At 60.8% G+C, this 24385-nt stretch overlaps 2 protein-coding genes across 8 annotated transcripts in view; one reads left to right on the forward strand and one right to left on the reverse strand.

The window, feature by feature from the left end:
* Nucleotides 1-11103, reverse strand: part of PIP5K1C (phosphatidylinositol-4-phosphate 5-kinase type 1 gamma) — a 46687-nt gene extending 35584 nt beyond the window's left edge. For all 7 annotated transcript variants that reach the window (XR_015707324.1, XR_015707326.1, XR_015707325.1 and 4 more), the window contains exon 1: nucleotides 10851-11103. Coding sequence is in view for 3 of the 7 variants with exons in the window: in XM_087769411.1 (XP_087625537.1) it covers nucleotides 10851-10950 (100 nt within the window). In the remaining 4 variants the exon portion in view is untranslated. The remainder of the gene's footprint in view (nucleotides 1-10850) is intronic.
* A 114-nt stretch (nucleotides 11104-11217) lies between these two features.
* Nucleotides 11218-24346, forward strand: TJP3 (tight junction protein 3). The gene is made up of 21 exons (XM_087769406.1): nucleotides 11218-12253; nucleotides 12698-12797; nucleotides 16488-16676; nucleotides 16762-16886; nucleotides 17105-17207; nucleotides 17394-17847; nucleotides 18154-18257; nucleotides 19247-19409; nucleotides 19499-19589; nucleotides 19806-19870; nucleotides 20048-20126; nucleotides 20259-20415; nucleotides 20806-20914; nucleotides 21368-21587; nucleotides 21926-22122; nucleotides 22341-22436; nucleotides 22727-22797; nucleotides 22914-23225; nucleotides 23352-23576; nucleotides 23804-23847; nucleotides 24015-24346. Exons 1-21 carry the CDS (start codon nucleotides 12060-12062, stop codon nucleotides 24112-24114), a joined length of 3198 nt encoding a protein of 1065 aa, XP_087625532.1. The 5' UTR covers nucleotides 11218-12059; the 3' UTR covers nucleotides 24115-24346.
* The last annotated feature ends 39 nt before the right edge of the window (nucleotides 24347-24385 follow it).

Here is a 24385-nt window from a genome sequence, read left to right on the forward strand (position 1 = left end):
GCCTTCCAGATTTCAGCTCTGATCACTGAACAAACAGTCCTTAACAACACGAAAATTATCCCATAACATGTGCTATTTAAACCCACAAATAATCACCACCTGTTAGGCCAAACTGAAAAAACTTTGCCTCATTTCTGGATTCCACCTAGGCAAGTGTTTGCCCTGTAACTGAAGAGCACGTCATTTAACACTGACAAGTACAGCTTCAAGACGGTATCATTTTCTGCTGTCTTTGTTCCAGCTTTGAAGTTAAGGACTATTTTACATCTCTATAGTTTGCATTTCTGCCAGCAAATTCTATGCCGTTTTGTACGCTGCCCCCATCAACACGCATCCAGACAGATGGCGAGAGCAGCACCGAATACATACAGAAAGGAAAACTGTCATTTTAAAGACGACACCCATTTAAAAGTGACATTTAAAGAGAAGACAAGTGGTTTCAGGTATTACATCTGCCCTCCCGGCAGCGCGTAGGACTTCTGATCACATTACCCCTTCCTCTTGGCGTGGGGACGCACACGCTGCAGAACCGGCTGTGCAGACCGAAACTGTGAAATCAAGAAATCGGAGAGAGAACCAAGTTTCACATCAGCATCTAAATGGAGTGACTGACTGCATGAAGTGCCATCAGGCACACAATCAGGGAAGGAGCACTCAGCCAGATGATGATTTTAGCCAGCTGCCTCCCTTTGAAAAATGCAGTAATGGACAATTTTGACTTGAAAAATCCACAAAATTTGGTCCATCAGATGTGCAGAGAGACTACAGAAAGAAAACTACTGCAGCATCTTTGTCATCAGCTGCTGTGGCCTGCCCACGCTGGAGGCTTTGGTAATATTTTGCTCGCGCTACTGCCCAGGTCATGGAAAGCGCCAAACATGACAAGCGAGCATCAAGACACGGGCAAATTTCCCCTGCCTTTTTAGAGCAGTTAGCAAAGTACCGTCACTTCTGCCTTGTGTTAAAGCCTCGCCTCTCCACACATTACCTAGCACGATAAACGCCATCAGTGCCGCAAAGCCAGCGCGAGCTTCAGTTTCCAACTCTACGCTTAGAAGAGAGCCGGGCATCCTGCAGGAAGAAACCAGGCCACCCGACCGGTGGCAATGGGAGACTCCAGCTAATCACCTTCATTTTACTTTGGAAAATGGAAACGTGTGTTTCTAGGCCTTATGCCAAGCCTGAAGGTTTTTCTTCGATCCCTCAGATCTTCAGGACCTTGAGTAAAATCAAGGGACATCAGGGATGACACTTAGCCGAAGCTGGGCTGCCAGCTCCTGGGTAGCCAGAAGCCGACCCACTTCAGATGAAGCAGTAACGAAACCGAGCAGGCTCCAAGAGCAGAAAACCAGACGTGTCTCATCTCAGCTGTTGGAACCCCCAAGCTCTTCTCGACTATGTCGACACAGCGAGCGGAGCGGTACGTACTGCTGTCGGTGTTTCCATCGCTGATGTGCGCCTCGGTAAGATCGCCCATTTTAAGGTACGGCAGCCTGCCGTGAGCCTTGCAGTACTTTAGAGATGCGTCTTGAGCTTTGGAAAGACTTCACAAAAATCTCTCAAAACTTGCCAATTACATAAAAATATTTCTCAAGTGCTCCAAACCCTTTGTGAGCTGTATTGACGTGCCAACCAAAATTGTTCCTAACACTCACGTTGCTCAAATTGGTGCAAAGTGGCCTTAATTACCTGAGCTCGTACAGCCCTGAATGAAAAATGAAAATCCATACGCAGCCCTTCTGAACCGAACTCTAATCACTGGAGGGCCGAAAGGACCAGCATTAGGAAAGCGTTTATACAGGTATTCAATATAGTGCTTCACAATAAGAGAAGCAGTACTGTAGCTGCACTGCTGCCCAATTTCAACTGGAGAAAAACCAAGCAAATATCCAAGAGCTCAGGAGGACGCTGTTAACTTGCCTTCTCAACAAAATCAGTTCCACCCACAAATCAGGAATTCCACCCTAAGAAATGACTGGGAACACCCTGAAGCCATTCATTTCACGCGCAGAAACAACACTATTCTGCTCTACTGTTGGAGAGTTGTGGGGTTCGGGTTGTTTTGTTTTTTTTTTTTGTAGGTAATAAACTAGTAGAAAAGGCTGCAAAGATCACAAAATGCTCCAAAGGTAGAAAGCAGCAAAGTGAAGGTTGTCCCACCCTGCAGCGCACGTGGCTGGGACTCTCTCCCATCCCGCAGGAAGGGGAGGAGGGAGAGCAGAGTAAGATGACCTACATTACTCCTGCTTTAAATATAAGGTAGCATCGCTTTTATTCTACCTACCTCGCTCCTCCCCATCCTTCCTGCCCCACGTGGGGTTGAGCAAGACACCGGTTGCTCAGGTGGCACACACGCAGGTGGAGCGCATCCAGCCTTGACCAGGGAGGCAGAAAGCAAGTTTGCGCATCAAGCTTGAACTCACGAGAGGCTGACTTTGCAAACGATGCTCTTTTCATGGAGATTATGTGTGTCGTTCGTGTCAGTCCTCAACGTTTTTCGTGTCAGTCCTCAAGTCCATCAGGCTGCGCTTCACTGGTCTCAGTGGCTGTCTCAGCCACTGGAGATCTGGATCTTAACTTACTTGGGGTGACAGAATATAAAGCAGCAACTGAGAACGGCAAACTCCAAGGGGAAGAAAAGTTTAACCGGCAATTTAAACGACATCTCGCCAGGCAGCAAATGAAAGGGCAAAATAACCTTGACTAATTCTACTCTTGCAGAATCACAACATGGTCACCACCATGGTCTGACACATTCAAGACACTCATTTTGAAGGGCAGCATCCCAACGTGCCCAGTTTGAGTTACATTAAGGACAGGCTTCCAACATCAGCCCTGCTGAATGACAGCGTGAACTCAGCTACCCGGTCTCAAAAGCAGCAGATCTCTTTGCCTCCTATGGAAAAAACATGAAACAGCTGTGGAATTACTCTGAATTACTAAATTCAGTGAAAGAGTAGGGACCTGACTGGCTCCCAGCCCAGCGCTCCCCTTTGCTGACGAGCTGCCTTTTCTCCAGAAGATCAGTGCTGGTTGAGGTCGAAATACTCCCAGATCTTCTGGAGAAGAAATTAGGAGGCGTCTATCATGGTACAGGAACACAGAGAATTTGAATTGGAAGAGTCAGTAGTTTGACAGAGCTTCATCAGAGAAAGCATCGCCAAGTTTAAATGAAGAGTTATTAACTACTCTGGCTACACGGACCCTCAAAGCGCAAGAGAAGTCATTTGGCAGGAGCCACCAAGCCCCACGCGAGAGCATCGCTCAGCAACAGCTACCGCAGGCACCCACGGGACCACTGCAAATCCAGAACGCAGAAGCAGCAAAGTCTTAGCAGTGGCAGCCGGAGCACAAGGCAGGAGCTGAATTAAACATCGTTCCCCTGCGTGGCTGGGAGAGATTTAATGTTATGCAGTAAAGTGAAAAGCGGCGTTTGAGCTACTTGGAGTTTGACCGGTACCAAGCTCCCCACCAGCCCGTGCCACTTAATGGTACCATCCCAACAGCGCACTGCTACGTTTTAATGACTGTAAACAAGGCAAAGCTGCCCTCATCTCACAATCCGTTAATTCCTCCAAGTTCAGGAGATTGAGCTGTTTCACACAGAACAAGGACACGAGCTTGTTGCACGTGGTGGTCCCGTGCTCGGCTGATCTCCAGGCCCTTTCAGAAGCGGCGGCGTATCTGCCCAGGTCGGTCTTGTGACAAACCCCGGGCCACGACCCAGCTTCCTTTGCCGGATCAACGAGCGCCTCATGCAGCAGGAGCAGCTACAGGTGAGCTACTGGATCCTGGGCCCTTCCTTTCCAAGCACTGCTCGCACAACAGGCAGGTCTGCAACAGTGTAGACGCCAGAGAAGAAAACAGCCGGTTTCCAACTTCTCTTTCCTCCCAGGAAGTCTTTCCCACTCTCTCCAATAGCAAATTCTGCAAAGAGAACACGCAGATTCTGCTAATTACAGAGGAGATGAGGACTGAGTGCCCTCGATGAGCCTGCAAAGCGTTTCACGCTCCTCACGCTGAACGCAAAGCGTACAGGCAGAGACTGGACATCGCGCGGTTCATTTTCTGCAGCTCCAGATCAAATGGCTGCAAAGCCACGCAATTATCCAGAGGGACAGCTCCAGGAACAGTCATTTGCCAGAGATGCAACTGTACAGAACACGCAGTCTCCACGCTATAAAACGCTGCTATTCTTCAAATATCAATTATTCCAGCCTGTTTCTGTGTTACAGTAAATATTTAAGAGAACCGTTCACATTACACACTGACTCTCTAGTTGAGCGTATTTGTATTTTTTTAAACGGAATTAGGGAAGAGTGGCGGCTTTTCTGTATTCAAAGCAAGCTGGAAGAGAAGCAAAGGGGCTAACTCATACGGTGAAAGACTCGCCGCCTCTCCCCAAAGCCGTGAGATGATGAAACAAGTCGCGGCTAGCAGTGACCAGTGGCATCGGACGGGCCGTGAACACCGGGGCAACTGAACACACTGAAGCCTCCAGATTTCTTCACCGCCGCAGCATGTACTCTGACTCAGCCTGGGTTATTCACCGCAAGCCAGTGCAAAAACCCACACGTAAGCTGGGGAAGCCACAAGAACACATGATGGAAGACGACGACACTTAATTAGGGGTTGACAGCATTTTCTGCTTAAATACGTGGGTGAGAAGAGACGAAGTGACAGAAAAGCTGCTCCCATCACTTTTAGCTTTTTAATTACAGAAAATGTTTCCCAGAAAGTCCTGAGGTTAACTCAGCTACTGGCAACACTGAAAAACTCAAACAAACAAGTGCGAGGCTGCTTGGGAACAAAGTATTTCTAAGATCTACCTAAAGAAGGAAAAACCCCAACATTACCTTATTATCATTGGCTCTTTTAGGGCTGGTTGGAGAGGCTGGGCTCCCCTTCCAGGGACTCAGCCTGCTAGTTATCCGGAGAGGAGGTGGAAAGCCTGGGAAAGCCAACAGATGCTTTTCCTTTTGGCACACAGCTCCCCAGGTGGGTAGGTGAGCAACGCCAGGCTGCTCTGCTGAGGAGATCAGTGCTGATAAGGATCAGGACAAAACTCACTTTGCACAGGCCACCAGTTCGTTTTTGTGTTTTTTTTTTTTTTTTTTTTTTTTTTTTTTTTTTTTACACAGCCCTCTTCTTTCTTGCGTTTTTTGTTGGTTCGTTTCAGCATTAAATGGTCTTTTGTTTCCAGTCCCTCGCAGCGCCTTGATTTACCTTTCGGTTCATTGCCATGAGTGCAGTCACGCAGCGGAACAGACAGGCAGCCGCGGGTAGGCAGGGGCTCAGCACGGCGCACGTTTTCATTACAGCATCCTTCCCGTCAGAGGAAGATGCAAGCGGTTGCACTTGTTTGTTGGATGAACGCGGAGCGGTGCACCATCAACAGGCAGCAAACGCAGAGAGGGTGCTCGTGCCAGGAGCTCTGCCCTTTGACTTACAGAAAATGACAATATTTTGCTCCTTTGAGTGTCAGCACCAGCCACAGATGGATTTAGAAATGGCAAAACACCACACAGAGGTACTGCCCCGATAGTAGCTACTTATTGGGAACCCACACCAAACCACCAGGGCTTTGCACCTGCATAAGGCTTTAAAAATAGCTTCTGCCCGGCCCCACGGACGTGATCACAGATCTCCAGTCTGATGCGACTAAGAAATTCTGTTCTTGGGCACGTTCACAAAGCAACCCAGCTTGCAGGCCTAGAAGGCAACGGCTCAGGAGATAGCGGAAGGGAAGTGACACTGTCAACTGGGCTATTAAACAAATTAAATTTAAAGGGGATTATCAGAAATTTTGGTTAGAGGCCTGGAAAGAGTTAATGGGAAACAAAAAACCTCACCTAGGCCGCCTTCTACTGTTCTGCTGCTATTTATGAGTTCAAACATACACAGTCGCCCCTCTCCCCACACATGCATCTTTGAGAAAAGGAGGTGCCACAGCCTCTGCTTTAAACTTCCCAGGGTCTAGAGAGCATGCCTGAAAATCGGCAGCCTGCTCTGACACCCGCTGCTCCTGCCAGCTCCCTCGGCACCACAGGCTCCAGGGGAGATCAGGGAGGGTGCACCCATGGGATCAGACCAGCTGCGGAGGGTAAGACCCGCTCCGGCTTCTGCTTTTCCACAGCCGGGCTGTGAGAGGGAGCATCTCCTGCGAGCGACACGACCAGCAGCTCTGTCCCTGCGCTGCTGGTGGGAGCGGAGCGTGTGAACCAGCCTGCTGAAGGTCGCTCACACCTAAACACAGCCAAACCCTCCTCGCACCGGGAGCTAGCAAACATTTCCCCCTCTAACTCTGCTTCTGACAATCCCCGGTGCGGTGCAAAAGGTGCAACGTTTTCTGACGGGCGAGGGGTGCAAGTTAATTATATCCATGTAACGCCTGCAGCTCCCACACACGCAGATGGGAACTGATCTCGTGCCGGTAAGGTCCCATAGGGCACGCGGGTACCGCATCCATGCCAGGAGCGAGGCACCTGCCAGGCCTCTATAGATTAATCCTGGTCTACAGGAAGATGCTTGGCGGCCTGAAAAGAGGGACAGGAATAATCAAATGTGACAAAGATGTAAGCAGCACGTGATGAGAAGGGCTCTCCGAGCCTTTGTAAGGGTATGGCGCAGCCGTGGCAGACCTATTTCTGGACTTGACCGGCTGCGATTGAAAGCTGTGTTCATGAAGAAAGTGAGCACTGGAATTCCTGCTGCTGCTTTTCAGGCTGCAACCACCTTATATGGGAAAATCATATTTAATAAGATTGTGCATCTGGCGAGAGCCCATAATGGTCATGTCAGTGAATCACTTCACTAATCATTCCCAAATTATGCACTGCTCATGCTAAATCCACTCAGGTCATTCCCTGAGGAGCCCTTCTGGAGAGGCCCAGCGAGCTTCCCAAGTGGGACACGGCGGCAGCAGCTCTGCCAGCCGCAGATCCAGCAGTGGCGTAACGGGCTATTATATACAGGTCAATGCCAAATGCTAGTTAATGAAAATTAGATTAATCATTCTTCTTCCTAGGTTCTCGGGGATTCATTCTCCAGCCTGTCCTGACACCGATACAGACGGGCTTAGCATCCTTCGGGGCAGTGCCCAGATCTCCCTGCCGTAGGAATGCTGCCCTGTGCAGCTCCCAGGCCCCATAATCCCAGCTTCCCTATTTGTTTCCAGCCAATTCAGATCTTAAAGGAAAACTAATTTGCCAGAGCAGCCTGAATTCTATTTTCATTGCCTTCCTCCTTCCCTGCAGCTGAGCTGTGACTTATTGACTGTGAAGTAACTGCAGGGTCTTTAAAAGTTCAAGGCGCAGGGTGTTTTTCTGTCTGTTTTTGCCTAGCTGACTCCCTCTGTCATCATCTTCACTAGCACCATTTCACGGGAAAGAGGCATGTGACATCCAACTAAGCTGTGAACCATAATCATGCTGGGGATGATGTTTACATTCGATTTTTCCTCAAGCTGATAAGCTCTCTCCAGTTTCTCTCTCCATCACGTCGGTATGGATTGAACTGCTTGTGCCCCACGGGGTGGAATTCTTCTCTTATCTCTAATCTGCTCGCTGAAAAAATTGCTTCCAGCAACCCTTGAAAAGTCACTTCAAAGTTATCATTGGAAAGAGGGAAGAGCCGCAATACCGTTCTTCGTCTGTCGCAATCATCGCTCTCCCAGTGCTTTTTGCAGATGGCCTTACAGGTGCCGCCAGCATCCAGCCCGCTCGGCACCAGTGGCTGGGGCCAGGATCTCCACTGTGCTATCTCCAGCTCTGCGTACAGTGAGACAACTGTTGAACAAGAGCATAAATACTTGTTAAATCATTTCAGCTACCTCCAGCAGAGGAATTCAACCCTGAAGAACACTTTGGAGGCTTCCACCCAGGCTCTAACCCATAAATGATGGGCAGACTGCAACCCATGTAACAGGAGACGTGAGAAATGGAAGTCGGACGTCAGCTCCACTTCCCCATCAGGCTGAGAATTTCCACCTTTGCAACGAGATGGTGGAGACCAGCTTTGCTATCAGCTTTGTACCAACAGCTCTCCAATAACTTGAGCCCCCTTGGAAACACGGAGGTTTCCAGACCCTCTGTCTCAGGGCTGCGCCCAGGCAGAGGGATGGCGACGTGCCCTCTCCTCACTCAACCATTTCTGGGGTCAGGGCACCCCAGCCCGAATGATCCGGGTGCTCACCCGTCACCCCGCACGCACGCAGGGCCTCCGCGCTCCGCTCCTGCCGACAGCTCTCCCCGCCAAAACCGAGGAACAGTGTCTTACGCTCCCTGCAGCCCCTTCCCAGGGCGAGGGGATGCGGATCTGGGGGGGAGGCACAGCAGGCATTCACACCCCTCAGGTTCTGAAACTCCCTTTTCAACCACAGTGGTTACAACACGTAAAAACCTCAAAGCCACGTTCTCAGAAAGGGACGAATTGGGCCTGTGTGTTCATGTACGAGCCCAGCTGCTGGCACGAAATGAAGTTTTCTCCCTCGAAGCATATTATGAGACTTCCAAAAGCTCCCTCAGAATACTCTCTGTGCCTTAAGTCAACCTACTGCCAACGTCTCCCTGACTTTCAGCCCCTCTCCTCCATCCAGTTTTACTCCCGTACCGCGCTAACCGGCTCCCCTCTCCATATTTACCGGGCACTTGGGGAAGGTCTTTGCTGACCTGACCCACGCTCTGGATTAGATTAACCCCACCACGTTCGTTTAGTAAGAGCGCAGCACGCAGCCATCCTCGCTCTCTGGCAAAGACCCGGGGAGCAGATTTCGGCTATGCTGGTAATCCTTCACCAATGGCACGAGCATGAAGGTGAGCAGCATGAAGCACCTGCATCGGCGGGTCACGAGCACTTCACCACCTCCGTTGCTGCTCCAAATAGCAGCAAAGGCACCAGCGCTGCGCACGCTAAATTGGGTTTGTCGCCATCAGCTTTGAAACGGTCAACAAAACAGGACGGCGTTCAGCACAAACCCCCTCTGCTCCTGGGCACATCGCTCCGCCGTACGGCATTCCCATCTGCTGCAAGGAGGACCACAGAGCGCATCGACGTGTGCCGGCAGCCCGCCCCGCGTGCGGGTGTAGCCGGGCCTTTGTGCACAGCCCACCGAGGGCCACCTCCAGTCCCCCCGGGTTTTGTTCTCTTCCAGAAAACACTCGTTAGCCGTCGTGCGCGTTGTCCCTGGCCCTCCTGGGAGCTCCGGTTTCGCACACGGTTGAGGCCAAGTGACACAATTTGGATGCTACCCAAGTGAGGAGTAAGCAACTTGACTCAAAAAATCAAAGCACCGGTGAGATTACTGGCTCCGTTTCATCTTTTTTTTTTTTTTTACTATCAGCGTAAGGTAAGACAGCCTACAGGTTCGTAAATTCAGATTTACTTGCAAAGGGAAGAAAAACACACGCTCCCTGCTTAAACCCCTCCGGAGCAACAGTCTCCGCAGACACCTCGTCTTGTCCCGAGCAACAACCCTCCGCCCTCCCCAAAACCCAGAAAGGTGACAGAGAAATCAGAAGGATAAACAACATTTTAATTGTTCGTCGGCAAGAGGCTCTCTCTTTCGCTCCCTCGGGATCCTGAGCTGGAAGCCCACCAGCCACGCCGTGCCGGGAGCATGCTCCCGAAGAAGAGGTGGGAGCGGCGGGCGGGGAGCGCGGCCAGTGGCCGGGGGAACAGCGAGCAGCACAGCGAGCGGCACGCACCGGCCCCGCAGCCAGCCCCTCCATTTTCCTTGCAGCACGGAGGAACCGAAGCAGCAGGGCCAAGGACAGCTTGCTGCTTGCCTACGTCTCAGCGCCTTACCGAAAATTACACCTTACACCCAGCCCCGCAACGCGGCAGACGACACCTCTGAATGAATCGCGGCTTCCGCTGTAATTTGTTGGTTTTTAGGTCTAACGATCCTCGTTTAAAGGCCCGAAGACAAGGAGGTTGCTGCCGTAACACAACCAAAGCCCGCCTGCCTCGTAGCAAGCTCCGAGCGAACTTCGGGCTCCGGCAGGCGCTCGGCGGCTCCGCGCCAGGCCCGCAGAGGATCCTGCCAGCCCCCGACGGAGCGGGGCCGGGAGGTCAGGCGCAAAACCAAACCGAGCCATTTTGAGCGATTTTGAGGTTGTTCACGAACTCCGACTTGCGAGGCAGCGGAGGCGGGCGCCCACGGCCCCTCGCAGCCGGTCCTGCCCACCCGGGGACCCGAACCCTTTTGTTCCCGCTGCTGCCGGGGCTGCGGCCAGGCCCGGGGTCGCTCCCTGCCGCTCACAACCGGCCCCCGCCGCCCGGGGCCCCGGGACCCCCGCCGAGGGGAGGGGATGCCCGGCGCAGGGGGGACCCGCTCCCGAGGGGGCCGGCAGCGGGGCTGGAGGGGAGAAGCTCCCGCGGCCGCAGCCTCCCCCCAGCGAGCACCGGCCCGGGACGGCCCGCGGCGGGCGGGGGGCGAGGGGCAGCGCCGGGCCCCCCCCTCCGGTGCCCCGGGGGTCCCGGGCCGAGGGGCAGCCCTGGGGGGCGGAACCATTCTGGGTGCCGGGGGGGGAGCGGCGGTTGGACGGGACCAGGCGGGGCCCCGGGGGTGGCACGGTGGGGGGGCTGGACCGAACCACTCGGAGCCGCCCCCCCCCTCCCCCCCGGGGACACACGGCACAAGGCGGGGGCCCGGCCGGGAGGTACCACTCGGACCCCCCCCCCCCCGGGGGGGGCGGCTGGGCTAAACCACTCCGGGCCCGAGGGGGGCCGGGACGCGGGGACAGACGCTCCGGGGGGCCCGGCCGGGAGCAGCCCCTCGGCGGCGGCGGGGGGACACGGCGGGAAGCCCGGCCGCGGGTGCCGGCCGCCCGCTGCTCGCAGCCCGTTACCTCCTGCCGCGTCCAGTCCCCCCACGCCGGCCTCCGGGCTGATGGCACCGGCACCCGCCACGGCCGAGCCTTCCGCCTCCTCGGGCACCTCCAGCTCCATGGCCGCCGCGAAGGCCGCGGGCAGGGCAGGCCCGGGGCAGGACAGGCCCGCGCCCGCTGCCGCCACCGCCGCGCTCCTCCCGGCTCCGGCCGCCGCCGCTGAGGAGACTGGGAACGGCGGGGACCATAGAGCGCGGGAGGCGCCGCGGCTAGACACGCCCCAGCGCCGTAGGGCGGAAGGGGCCGCGGCCAGCACCGGAAGTAGCGCGGTCCCCTTCCGCCGAAATTAATTGCGACATGAGGACTGGCTGTCGCGATAGTCCGCGGGCTGTGGGAGCGGGAGCGAGACCGGGACCGCTCCCGGCTGGATGGCGCGGGGAGAGGGACGGGGCCTCGCGCACCGTAGAGCGGCGAAGAGAAAGGCCACAACCGTCCTCTCCAGCGGGCGGGAGGCACCATAGAGTCCCGGTCGCCATGGCAGCGGGGGCGGGGCCGGCCCGCTGCCCCGGTGCGGGGCCTCCTGCCCCGGGCCCCGCCGCCCCCGCCGCGGTCCTGTGCCGGGCCCCGGCGCGGCGGAGGCCCCGGTTCCCCTCCTCTTCCGCGGGACCGGGGCCCTCCCGGTGCCGGGCGCCGCCTCCCCTCCGCCGGCTCCTCACCCCGCCGTGCCCCGGGGCCGGCCCACCCCGACCCCGCGCAGCGCCCCCGCCGCTCCCCACCCCGGGCCGGGGCCCGGCTCCTCCCGGCCCCGCGGCCCGCCCGGCCCCTGGCACCATCTAGCGGCACCGCGGCGGCCGGCCCAGGGCCCGGGGAGGCCTCGGGGTGCGGGTCAGCCCGGGCCGGCCCCGCCGGTTCTCCCGGGCCCGTCCCTTCACGCCAGTGTGCCCCGGCCCCGGGGGACAAACCCCTGGGGGAAGGTGCCGGTGGCCCTCATGAGGCTGCTCGGCGGCGTCCCCGTCCCCCCGCCCGAGGGGCTCGCGGCCACGTCCCGGCGTGGGAGGGCAACCGGTGGCCCCAGAGCGGCTGGGGAGGCTGCGGCTGGGCCCGGCGAGCAGCGGCCGCTTGGACGAGAGCTGCTGCCTGCTCCCCTCGGGGCTGGTGGGAGGCTTCGGCGAGAAGGAGCCTCTTGATGCTGATCTGAGGAGCGGTGGGGAAAGCAGCGGCGGCGGCTCCATGTCTCCGGCTCTGGGGTTCAGGAAGAACTGGTCCCCCCACGACGCCCCGCCGCTGGGCTGCGAGCTGCGGCACCAGTACCGGCCCCGGCTGGAAGCGGCTGCCTGGACGGAGAGCCCAGGCGTGGAGCTGCTTTCTGTCACCGCAGGAAAGCGACCCCGCGGGAGGAAGAATGGCGTGGGGCTGGTCCCCAGGTGGGGGATGGAGGAGAAGGGGAAGGGGAGGGAAGGGGACGGCAGCTGTCAGCAGGGTCGCCTTTTCCCCCACACCCCCCCAGGACCTGGAGCCCCAGGCTGGCCACCAGCCCTGGCCCCTCCTGGGGCACTGGGTGAAGCTGTTTGGTCTCCCCGGGACTCCCGAGCAGGGCTGCTGGGGGGTTTGGGGGTCCGGGGCAGCGCGGGTTGGCGCAGAGCCCCACCACCTCCTTGGAGAGGGCCAGCCTGGGGGGAAGGACCCCCGACCCGGCACCACCACCCTCACCATCTGCTGAGCCTGTCTCTGCCCGGGACTGGGGGGGAGGGCGAGTGGACGTGGCTGAGCCACCAGCACCATGGAGGACAGCAGGGACAGGCCCTGTGACTCCTGCTGTGCCTGCGAAGCTGCCCCGGGACCCCCTTCCTCCTCCTTCCCTCCTGCAGGCAGCGTCTGGCCCACAAAGGGTTACGCAAGGCACCCTGGAGTGACACCACTGCCACCAGCCCGGGAGCTCAGCTCCTTCCTGGTCGGATTCCAGGCTCGGTGAGTGCCTAACCTTGTCCCCCCGGGATCTGCTGGCCCCCATTCCCGTCTGGGGACAGGGACCCAGCCCTGCTTTCACCTGGGGAACCGGCCATGCTTTGTCCCTCTCCGGGTGGCTCCAGGGCCTGCTGACCCTCCTGGAGTGCTGCCCCGGTGGCAGGGAGATACCCCGGGGGGGGATCCTGGGACCCCGCCGTCGCAGCTCCGTGCCCGAGGGCTGGAGGACATGCCTTCACCCTACTGGTCTATACCCCGGCTGGCTCAGACCTTCCACAGACCCTTTTCCCAGAGTGGGGGGTCAGGATCGGTCCATCGCAATGTGGGTGGGGTTGGGTCTAACTGGAGCTTCTGGGGGGATCCGGGACCCTGGTCCTGCACGGCCAGGACCAGGCAAGGGACAAGCGGTTTTGCAGCACTGGCTGAGACCAGGGACCCCGCTGATCCCAGAAAGGCTTTGGGGTCCCAGATTGAGGACCCCTGTCGGCGGGGGAGTTGGGAAACAGGTTATGGGCGGTGGGGATGGCTGTGGGGCAAGGCTGGGGTGGGCAGGGTGCATTGCTTTCCAATAAATAACTTCCCCACCCGTTGCTGTCCCCACGGTGGGCATTGCCGGCGGTGTCACCCAGGGCCAGGCACAGCCCTGAATCAGGGACCGTGCAGTAGGACGAGCTGCCCCGGCACAGCCCGGGCTTCGTTTGGCATTGAAAACCCTGGGAGATGCCGGCCATGGTGCATGTGTGGGGCAGACTGGGGTGCGTGGGGCTGCCCATGCTGCCGGTGCCTGGTGCCAGGCGCGTCAGGCTGGGCTGCGGTCAGCTCTGCCCAGATACTGCCTCTCCCGGCGGGGCCATTTCACGTGCGGGCTGGTTTCTGTTGGAAACCGGCTGAGCCGGCTCCTCCGGCTGCCAGCCTTGGCCTTTGGCTCGGGGCAGGCCCTACGCCAGGTCCCCAGGGGGAGACCGGGGACAGAACCGGGGCTTGGTGGCACCGTGGGCGCTGCCCGGGCTGGCTTGCGAGACAGGAGCTGCTGCTGTCCCCACGCTGTCCCTCCCGCCCCAGACTGCCGCTGCCCACGGAGAGCCACCGGTGGCAGTGGGACACAGGTGCGTGGGCGATTTGTGGCACCCCGGTGATGGGACAGCAGTGGGAGCTGGCTGGGGACAGTGGGAGGCTGTGTTGGGTGGCAGCGGGGTCGGGTCTGGCACAGCGGATGAGCCGTCACCCTGGGGAGTGGGATGCTCTGGCTGCCCCACGATCGGGGTCCCTTGGACCTGTGCCTCACGCTGTGTCACCGGCGGGCATCCAGGGAGCCTGCAAGCGCTGACCGGCTGACACTGGTGGCATGGCTGAGATGGGACCCGCCAGTTCAGCTCACTGATCCGGCAGGAAACCACCCTACCACCATGCTGGCGTCTGCTGTGTGTTACCAGTCTTACAAGCACCGGGACAGGACCGCGGGTGCCACCCCACTGGGGCCCTGCTCAGCCCCAGCCACCCCCTGGGCACATGTGTCCCCGCGTGTCGAGCACCGGCGGGTGGCGGGTGGGTGCTCAGGCTGGTTTCAGTGGCTCATGACGCAGAGTGGAAACCCGGACTCTGCCCTCCACGCTCGCCGGCTTGCAGCCCAGCCGGCTGGGGCTATTTCTGAGGCCTGGGTGAATGATTACACCACCCCTCCCCGGGGCTGCCGTGAGCCAGGTCTCATTTCGGGGGCCCAGCTGGCTGCTTCGGTGCGGTTCCGGCTGGGGGCTGGCCATGGAAAGCCCCCGTGCTGGAGCTGAGCCACCGCACTTGCCCCAGGGCTGGCTGCCCACTGCCGGCCCCAGCTTCCCCATGGGATCCCTGCTCGGCATTGCCCACGGGGCAGCAGCGCTTGTCTCTGATGCCCGCTGATCCTGCCAAAGCTGCCCGCGGCCGATTCCCAAAGGGGCTGCAGAGGTTTCCAGCTTCCCATGGTGCCAGTGTGGGGGGGCCCTGAGCGGGCTTGAGCGTGGCTGAGCACGGCCCCTGGCACGGCTGTCCCAGAGCCCTCGGGCACCACGGGGCCGTGCGGGTGCCGTGGGACAGGGTGCTCGGGCAGCAGGGCCAGCATGGCCAGAACCGGGGGCTGCTGCCGCGGCAGAGCCATTGGCCAATCGGAGCCCCGGGAGATCTGCCACAGCAGAGCCGTTGGCCAATCAGAGGCCCGGGAGATCTCCACAGCAGAGCCATTGGCCAATTGGAGCGCCGGGAGATCTCCATGGCAGAGCCATTGGCCAATCAGAGCCCTGGGAGATCTGCCACAGCAGAGCCGTTGGCCAATCAGAGGCCTGGGAGATCTCCACAGCAGAGCCATTGGCCAATTGGAGCGCCGGGAGATCTCCATGGCAGAGCCATTGGCCAATCAGAGCCCTGGGAGATCTGCCACAGCAGAGCTGTTGGCCAATCAGAGATCAGAGGGATCTACCATGGCAGAGCAGCCGAGCAGTCAGAGCCTGGAGAGGTGGCACTGGTGGCAGAGCCATTGGCCAGCTGGATCCTGGGGTCCTGCCGTGGCAGAGCTGCCAGCCAGTCGGTGCCAGGGGACAGTGCCCATGCCTCAGCTGTCGACCAGTCGGCACTGGGGAGATCTCCCCGAGCCAAGCTGCTGGCCAATCCTCGACGGCAGCACAAGGTGCTCTACACCAGACCCGGCAGCGCTGGCATGGCCGTGGCCCGTTGTGCCCATGATGGGCCGTGTCTGTGCCTGTGCCGTGGCTGTGGCCATGCCGTGCCTGTGCCGTGCTGTGGGTGGGACCAGGACGGGCGCTGGCAGCCCTGGGGTGCGTGGGGCAGGGGTGGGATGTGCCGTCCAAGGGGCAGCCCGGCTGGGAGCGGGGGCGTTTCACCTCCCGCCAGCCATGGGCTCGGGGCTGGTGCGGGCAGGCGATGGGTGTGGGTCCCTGCGCCGGTCGGAGGGGTGAGGACCTGGTGGTGGTGGTGGCATTGTGCTGGGCTGTTGGCTTTCCCGTCCCCATTGCCCCAGAGAATGACTTGATGGTCTCACCGGGGTGTCCTTGGCATGTGCAATGGCACGGATAAACCCGGACCCTTCGAGTCCCTGATCAAACTGGCTCCGTCCTGTCCCACCCCATGGGAAGTCGCCGGAGGCCCTGGCCCCACTGTCCCCCACCCCACGCAGGGATCCCGCGTCTCTCTGGGTTCACGCTGACGTTTCCTCTGGGGAGCCAGGAGCCGGTGGAGGGGATCCCTGGGCCCATCCCAGGTATTTCAGCCTGGATGGGACGTCACCCCGTCAGTCAGGCTCCTCTGTCCTCGCTGGAAAACATTGGATTTGGGGAAAACCCAGGGAAACCAAAGGGTGAAGTCAGGGCACTGGTGCTCCCGAAGCGGTTGGCAGAGCTGCCGGCTCCGCCGTCGTGCTGGAACCCAGAGCAGGTGGGTGGGAGGGCGCTGAAGCACCGTCTGTCCCCTTCTGTGGACACGCATCCAAGGGGATGGAGCTGAACCTCCCGAGGGGGGGATTTCATGCTGCACGGAGGCAGCTCTGGGTTTTGGAGCCAGCTCCCATGCGGGGTTAGCTGCGATGTGACACGACTGCAAGTCCTGGTGGCCCTGGTGGGTGCCTGGGCGCTGCAGGGAGCTCTGTCCCCTGCACCCTCACGGTCCCCAGTGCCTGCGGCTCAGCTTTGCTTCTGCTCTTTGTTGCAGCCCGAAGTGGGATTGAGGAAGGGGACAGCGGCTGCAAAGAGGAGCCGGAGCCGGTCCGCGCCCCCAGCCACTGGGCAGGGGCTGCCGCACCGGCCGGCCACCGCAGCCGCCATCCCTCGCTTGCGTTGGCGGGTGGCCACCATGGAGGAGATGGTGATCTGGGAGCAGCACACAGTGACGCTGAGCAAGGTGAGCACGGCCCGGGGTGGCCATGGGATGGGACGGGGTCTGTGGGGCCGGCTCTGCCTGACCCCTCTCTGCCCATCCCCACTAGGACCCTCAACGGGGCTTTGGCTTTGCTGTCTCTGGAGGCCGGGACCATCCCAACAGGATGACCGGGGACATGGCGGTGGTCGTTTCGGATGTGGTGCCCGGGGGACCGGCAATGGGCCGGCTCCAGTGAGTGCATGGGGATGTGGGAACGTGGGGGGCGCTTGCTGCCAGTGGAGACAGAAAGGGCAGTGAATTGCTCCTGCTGGGACAGGGCCAGCACCGCTGCCACCCTGCCTGGCTGGGATGGGGTCCCCCTGGGGCAACGGGTGCCCTTGCCACCCTGCCAGCTCCCCCGGCTGGGGGCTGCACCTGGGGCAGAGCCACAGCTGCGTTTTCCCTCCCAGGAAGAAGGATCACATCGTGATGGTGAATGGCCTTTCCATGGAGAACGTCTCGTCCTCCTTCGCCATCCAGACACTTAAAACCTGTGGCAAGATCGCCAACATTGTGAGTGTGCCCTGCGGCGGGATGGGGACCGGCATTGTGCGTGGGACCGCACCGTGCCTGTCTCCATCCCAGCTCCCCTGTCCCACACACCCTGGGGGTCCCGTTCGGGGCTTGGAAATTGCTGTAGAAACATCTGGCAGAGATGGCTGGCCCCACCATCCTCTCCTTCTCACTTTCCACCTGCAGACACTGAAAAGGCCGAAGAAAGTCCACCTCCCCGCCAGCAAGAGCAGCCCCGGGTCCCCCACCGCGCCCCGGCGCTATGACTCGGATGAGGACTACAGGTCGCACGGTGCGGATCCGGCCCTGCACCGCTCCCGGGATGACCTGGACCACAGCCAGGGCTATGATGGGGACTCGTCCAGCGAGAGGAGCTCTGGCCACCACCGGGATGACCGCCGCCACCACAAGTCAGTGTCCCGGAGCCAGAGGCGAAGCCAGGACAGCAGCCACTGGAGGCAGAGCCCCGGCAGCGACTCGGATCAGAGGGGCTACAGCCGGCACCGCTCTGCCAATGGCTTCAGCCACGAACAGGACACCAACGGGCTGGCGCTGGTGTCGGGATTCAAGCGGCTGCCACGCCGGGACGTGCCGATGAAGCCCATCACGTCGGTCCTGGTGAAGCAGAAACAGAACGAAGGTGAGGCCCTCCCGCTCCCTCTGTCCCTGGGTCTGGTCGCCTGATTTGTGGCCGGGCATCCCCCTGGGGAGGAGGCGATGGCAGGGTTGGTGCCGGGGTCTGGCATGCGGCGAGGAGCAGTGTGTGCCATGCTGGGTGCACCAAACCCGTCTGGCCTCAGCCCAGGGTTGCAGAGCTCCACTTTGGGGCTTGCTGGTGCCCCAGGGAGAGCCAGGGCAGGCTTGTGGGGATGGTGGCGAGGGGGGACGTCGAGGGGGTCCTGCGTCTGCCTGGCTCCAGCACCGTCATGGGCTCTCTCTGGTGCAGACTACGGCCTGAAGCTGGGAAGTCAGCTCTTCATCAAGCACATAGTGGAGAGCGGGCTGGCAGCGAAGGGCAGCTCCCTGCAGGAGGGAGACCTCATCCTGAAGGTACGGGGTCCCATGGGGCGCACAGCACTTTATGGGGATTGCATCTCCCCCTCTTTGGGTGGCTCGTCCCTGGCTACTGTCACCGCAGGGACAAGCCAAGACCGTGCTTCTCTCGGCTGCCTGCAAAGGATGGCAGCTTGGCTGGAGGCAGCTCTGTCTGGTGCCCGCACCCTGCCCCGGCTCCTCAGCCATCACCAGGGACCCCGCGTGGGCTCTCGGGTACCGGCTCCCTACGGTGCCAAGGCTGGCTGATTGAGGCAGCCCTGCGGTGTTCAACCAGGGACAGTGGCTCATCCCACTGCCACAGTAGGATCCTGTCCTCCCCGCCATCCCCATGGTGCCTGGTCCCTTGCCGCGAGTGTGTGTGTCCCCTCCAGGGGAGCAGTTGGCCCGAGGAGCTCAGGTGTTCATGGTGTGTCAGGTGAAACGATGCTTCAAGTATTTGGGGAGGAGGAAATAGAGAGAGGGAGATGCTTCATTTGCACACATGGGCCAGGCAGACCCGTGGCTGCTGGGAGCTGGGGCCAAAGTGACTCTGGGGCAAACGGGACAGATTTCATCCCAGCAATCCGTTGGGAAGAAGCTGCTGCACCTCAGGGAGATCACAGCCCCACGGTCTGCTTGGGGCCTGACTGCCTGGCACCAGTCCGGTGCGTGGAAGGACAGTGCTGGGCCAAAGTCAGGGTAAAACTGAACTTCAGGAAGCGTCTGAGCTGGTCGCTGTGGCTCCTGCCTCCGTGCAGGCCCCCCCTGCAGCTAAAGGCGGGAGTTCACTAGTGTTGCTGATTTGGTTCCTCTGTGCAGGATGAGGGCCCACTGGGAAGCAGGCAGGAAGGGGGATGCGGCCCAGGATAGGCGAAGCCAGCTGGGGCCGGGCTGGGAAGGGACCAGGAAGGCGGCAGTCGGAGCATCCCGTTGGAGCGGGGCTTTCCTGGGGGTGGCTTTCCCAGGAGTGAGTGCCCTGAGGCCTTCCGCTCTGTCCCCTCCAGATCAACGGGGTGGCCAGCGAGGACATGTCCCTGGCTGACACCCAGCAACTCATCGAGCGGACAGAGGGGACCCTGACCCTGCTCGTCCTCCGGGACGACCGGCAGTTCCTGGTCAACATCCCTGACATAGAAGACAGCCAGAGTGACAGCTCCCGGATGGATGGTGAGGGGACACGGTGACGGGGCTGGGGGCCAAATACACAGCACAGGGACTGGATGGTCACTAATGCATCTTCCCTCCTGTTGCTGCAGATATCTCTGACATCGACTCTGAACTGTCCCATCCGCCATCCCCTGAGACCTCCCCGCGACCTTCAGCTGCTGCCAGGATGAATTCACCACCGTAAGCGCTGCCCTGTCCCCGTGAGCCCCGCTTTCCCCCGTCAGATCCCCCTGCGTTCTCTCCCTGTCTGCCGGGGCTGATTCTCCTCCATCCCGGAGCCGGTTCACCCTGGAGGTGGGACTGCCATTTAGTCCCCAGCTTGCTCCGCTGTCCCTGCTGCCCACTTGGCACTGCTTGCCTGTGACCTGCCTAAATCCTGCCCCAACTTTCTTCCAGGGAGAGGAGACGATCGAACAGGGACCCTGTGGCCGACACGACCGTGGATGATGCTCGGGGCCCTGGTGAGTGAGCTCAGATCAGGCCGGGGGAGCTAAGGGCACTGAGTGGGCTCTGGGCTCCTGCGTGTCTCCGCTGTCCGAACCCCCCTGGCAGAGCCGCGCCAGGTGTCCCCATGCCTTGGCTGCCCCGGCAGCGGCGCAACCACCGCCGCCTCCTGGACCAGCCCTCCTTCCCCACAGACCTGCTGGAAGCTGTGGAGGGGGATGGCTGCCGCAGCCCCCACGCCAGCCCTGCTGCCCGAGCTGCTCGCAAGGACGGGTACGTCTGCAAGAGGCGGTGGGGAAGGGCTGGGGGAGGTGGGGAGCTGCTCCGGTGCAGGGTTGGGGTCACAGGGCTGGTGACCCCCTGTGCTGTCCCTGGCATGTCACTGTCGGGCTTCCCCCGTGGCAGGTACAGCGCCGACTCCAGGGTCGTGCACTTCGTGAAGGCCAAGAGCGTCGGGCTGCGGCTGGCCGGCGGGAATGATGTGGGCATCTTCGTGTCGAGCGTGCAGGAGGGGAGCCCGGCCGACAGCCAGGGCATCCGGGAAGGGGACCAGATCCTGCAGGTACCCAGGGCTGGGAACGACTCCGAATGCTTCTGCACCTGAACTGGCCCCATCCCTCTTGGGTCTGATACCGCCCTGGGGCTTGGATTTCTCCTGCTGGGCATCGTTTTGGGTCAGTGCTGGTGCCCATGGCCCATACCTATTGGGCTGGCTCTGTGGGCACTGCCCGAGGGGACGGTCCTGTCTCCAGCACCATGCTCATGCCCAGTGGGGTCCAGGCACCACCTCAGCTGGCCCAGTGGCCCTCCTCAGGGTGACTAGGGGTTGTGGCAGGCACTTGGGTGACAGGGACCAGTTACCTCTCCCACCCTGCCCTGGGCACTGCCGTCCCTGGTACCCGTGCTCTCCGTCCCGCCGGCGGGGCCATGTCTAAGTGCTTTTCCATGGCAGGTGAACAACACCAGTTTCCAGAACCTGACCCGCGAGGAGGCCGTGGAGTATCTCATGAGCCTGCCACCGGGCGAGGACGTCATGCTGTGGACCCAGAGCAAGCAGGACAGTGAGTGATGACAGGACTCATCCTGGGCTTGTGCCTCTCCATCCTCTGTCTCTTCTGAGCAAGCATCAGAGCTGCTGGACTTGCCATGGCCCTTTCTGCCCTCGCAGGGTGGTCCTTCTTCCCTGCACCCCCCTCCTCCTCCTCCAGAGAGGTGATGGGAGGGGACCAGACCATCCTGGCCCTGTTTGTGCCTCGGCATCCTGGAGCACAGGGGCTTTCTGGCACTGTGGCTCAGCCTGGAGAGGCCAGTGTGTGCTGGGGGGTCAGGTCCTGCTGTTCCCAGCACGCCTGAGCCATGGGAGGAAAAGATGTCCCCAATGCCCTCCTTATCGGCTACTGTGGAGGCTCCCAGCCAGCCCAGCTCCTTCCCAAATCCCTCCAGCACCTTCCTCTCCAGGATCTTCCTCCTCAGTCACCTCTTCCCCTGATGGTCCCTCTCACCCTGGGCTCCAGTTTACAGGAAGATGATCTCGTCCAATGTGGGCGACTCATTCTACATCCGGACGCACTTTGACTTCGAGAAGGACACGCCGTCGGGGCTCAGCTTTGTCCGTGGGGACGTCTTCCACGTGCTGGACACCATGTACCGGGGCAGGCTGGGGAGCTGGCTGGCTGTGCGCATGGGCAGGGACCTGCAGGAGCAGGACAAGGGCATCATCCCCAACCAGCGCAGGTAGGGATGGAGCCGGGAACAGCCCCAAGACAAGCAGAGCCAGGGAATGGCTCCCCAGTGAGACGGGGACACGGATGGTGGGCCCAGTAAGAGGCAGGGCAAGGGCTGGTGGAGCAGCGGTGGGAAGTGTGAGCCAGTGAAATCCCTTCTCGGGGTTGATGGGGCAGTTGATGCTCTGGTTGTCCGAGGTCCCGGAGGGAAGAGGCTACCACAGCCTTATCTGGCCACGCCACTGAGCGGGGATGCTGGCTTCTCCTGTCCCACTCCTTGGAGCTCGGAGAGACAAAGCAGGGGGGTAAATCCGGAGGCTGCAGGTCCTGAGCCCTTTCCCCTCCCAGGGCCGAGCAGATCGCCAGCCTGGAGTCGGTGCTGAAAGCCACATCCAGTGCCAACCCCTCTGGGGCACGGGCCGAGTTTTGGAAGCTGCGGGGCCTGCGAGGAGCCAAGAAGATGCTACGGAAGAGCCGGGAGGACCTGTCTGCCCTCACAAAGCAGGGCCGCTACCCGCCGTATGAGAAGGTGGTCCTGAAGGAAGGTGGGCACCAGGGCTGTGTCCCCATTGCCCAGACCCACCCAGGGGACGTCGGCCCTGGGGCTGCCCTGCTGCGGGTGCTAGTGGGCTCCACTCTCCTGGGAGGAGTGGGGTGAGTCCCAGGCTCACAGGCACCTCGAGGAGCGGGGCTGGATGCCTGGGCGCTGCGAGCTCTGCCCTCGCCCCCAGCCTCCCTGAGCCAGTCTGTCTTTTCCCCACAGCCAGCTTCAAGCGGCCGGTGGTGATCCTGGGCCCCATCGCAGACATTGCCATGCAGAAGCTGAGCGCGGAGCTGCCCGAGCTGTTTGAGATTGCCCGTAAGTGCCCCCCACCCCGGGGAGAAATTGTATCCAGCAGACGGACCCTCGGTGTCCAGGACCTGCGGGAGCTCTTTACCTGCGGCTCTGTCCTGATCCTGCCTCACTGCCCCCTCCCTGTGACACCCCAACACCATCCTGGACTCACTCACCCTCTCCCCATGCACCGTGATACCAGCCAGGCCCCAGACATACCCCGCCTTGAGGGACACAGCCCTGGGGCCGGGCATGGCCCTGGGGGGGCCACATCTCCCCCAGCCCCTCTCACGCCACGTCTCTGTGTCCTGCAGCGAGCGTGCCCCGAGACGGGGCATCGGCCAAGGTCATCAAGTTGGACGCAGTGCGGCAGATTGCAGAAAAGGTGAGAGACCTTTCCCGTGTCCTTGGAGCCGGGTGGGCCAGGGCCTGGGGGAAGAGCCCATGGCCTCCATCCCTGTCCCTGTCCCCAGCGGGGCTGATGGCCGTGCCCTGCCGCAGGACAAGCATGCCTTGTTGGACATCACGCCCTCGGCTGTGGAGCGCCTCAACTACATGCAGTACTACCCGGTGGTGGTGTTTTGTGAGCCTGAGAGCCGGCAGGGCATCAAGGCCATGCGCCAGTGGCTGGCACCCGACTCCAGGAAGAGCTCCCGGCGCCTCTACGCCCAGGCCAGCAAGATGAAGAAGTACTGCAGCCACCTCTTCACCGCCACCGTCAGCCTCAGCGGCAGCAGCAACACCTGGTACGAGATGATCAAGGACATCATCAGGACGCAGCAGAACCAGCCCGTTTGGACATCGGCGGAGCAGGTACAGGGCACGGGGTCACTGCGGCAAGGCTCAGCCTGCTGGGGCTGCAGCCAGGCAGGTGATGGGGCCACGCACCCGTCCCCCGCACCCGTGGGGTCCCGGATCTCTGTCATCCCCACCCTGCAGGCAGACGTGGCCCTGGAGGACAGTCTGGACCTGCTGAACCCGCCAAGCGCGACACCCTCGGGCTACCTCACCTGTGACAGTCACGCCAACAGCGACTACGATGACACAGATGGCGAGGCAGGCGCCTACACTGACGGCGAGGCCGAGGACACCTACGACCAGCCCGGGCTGGCCCGCTCCTCTGAGCCAGTGCAGACGTCCCCAAGCCACGGCCTGAGCGAGCAGGTGGGTGACCCCATACTGGTACAAGGGGCTGGTCGGGAAGAGGGAGGGTGGCACAGTGCCCGGCTACGGGGGCCAAGTCCCGTCCCCTGCAGCACAGGCAGGGTGCAGGGTCCAGCCGCGCATCCATGCCCAGCTCTGGCTCCCCGTGGGGGAACGCAGCTGAGCCCAGGCTGGGGCACAAATCCTGCCCCTGCCTCTGACCCCCCCATCTCTCTGGTCTTTCCCAGGTGACCGAGCAGCAGCGGCAGGGCCAGCGCTACGACAGCATCAGGTACCCTGCGCAAGCCCGGGGGTTAAAGCAGCCAGCCCGGGGGCTGGGGAAGGGCCTGCGGATCCAGTGCCAGCTCTGCCTGGCCTGACCCTGCCCAGCAGCGGCCTGTCACTGCCACTTGTCCCAACCGGGTGGCAGAGGCATCACTGCAGCTTCTCATCCCCCAGGGAATATGAGCACGACGCTGTGAGGAAGAGGTTCACACGGGCCAGGGACGACTCGGACCAGGACGAAGGCTACGAGTGGGGCCCAGCTACAGATGTGTAGTGGCACTGCTGGCCTCTGTCCCACTGGGCAGCCGGGCCCCTTGGGGCAGCCCTGCCCCAGCCCCACACCACCGGGCCCCCGTGACAGCGCAGGTAGTGCCACGCAGCACCTTGCGGCCAGGCTGGGTTGGGCCTAATCCTGCTGTACCCCTCACCACCCAGCACCACCAAGTGCCTCCTTCTGCCTTTTGGCCACAGCCTCTGCTGCTGGAATAAAAGGGATGTTTTGATCAGGACGGGGTGTTTCCGTGCATGCTGGCTGGCAGGGGAAA

Source organism: Nipponia nippon, unplaced genomic scaffold, assembly GCF_047370975.1.
Source record: "Nipponia nippon isolate SJK-2023a ecotype South Korea unplaced genomic scaffold, ASM4737097v1 scaffold_31, whole genome shotgun sequence".
Classification (NCBI taxonomy): domain Eukaryota; kingdom Metazoa; phylum Chordata; class Aves; order Pelecaniformes; family Threskiornithidae; genus Nipponia; species Nipponia nippon.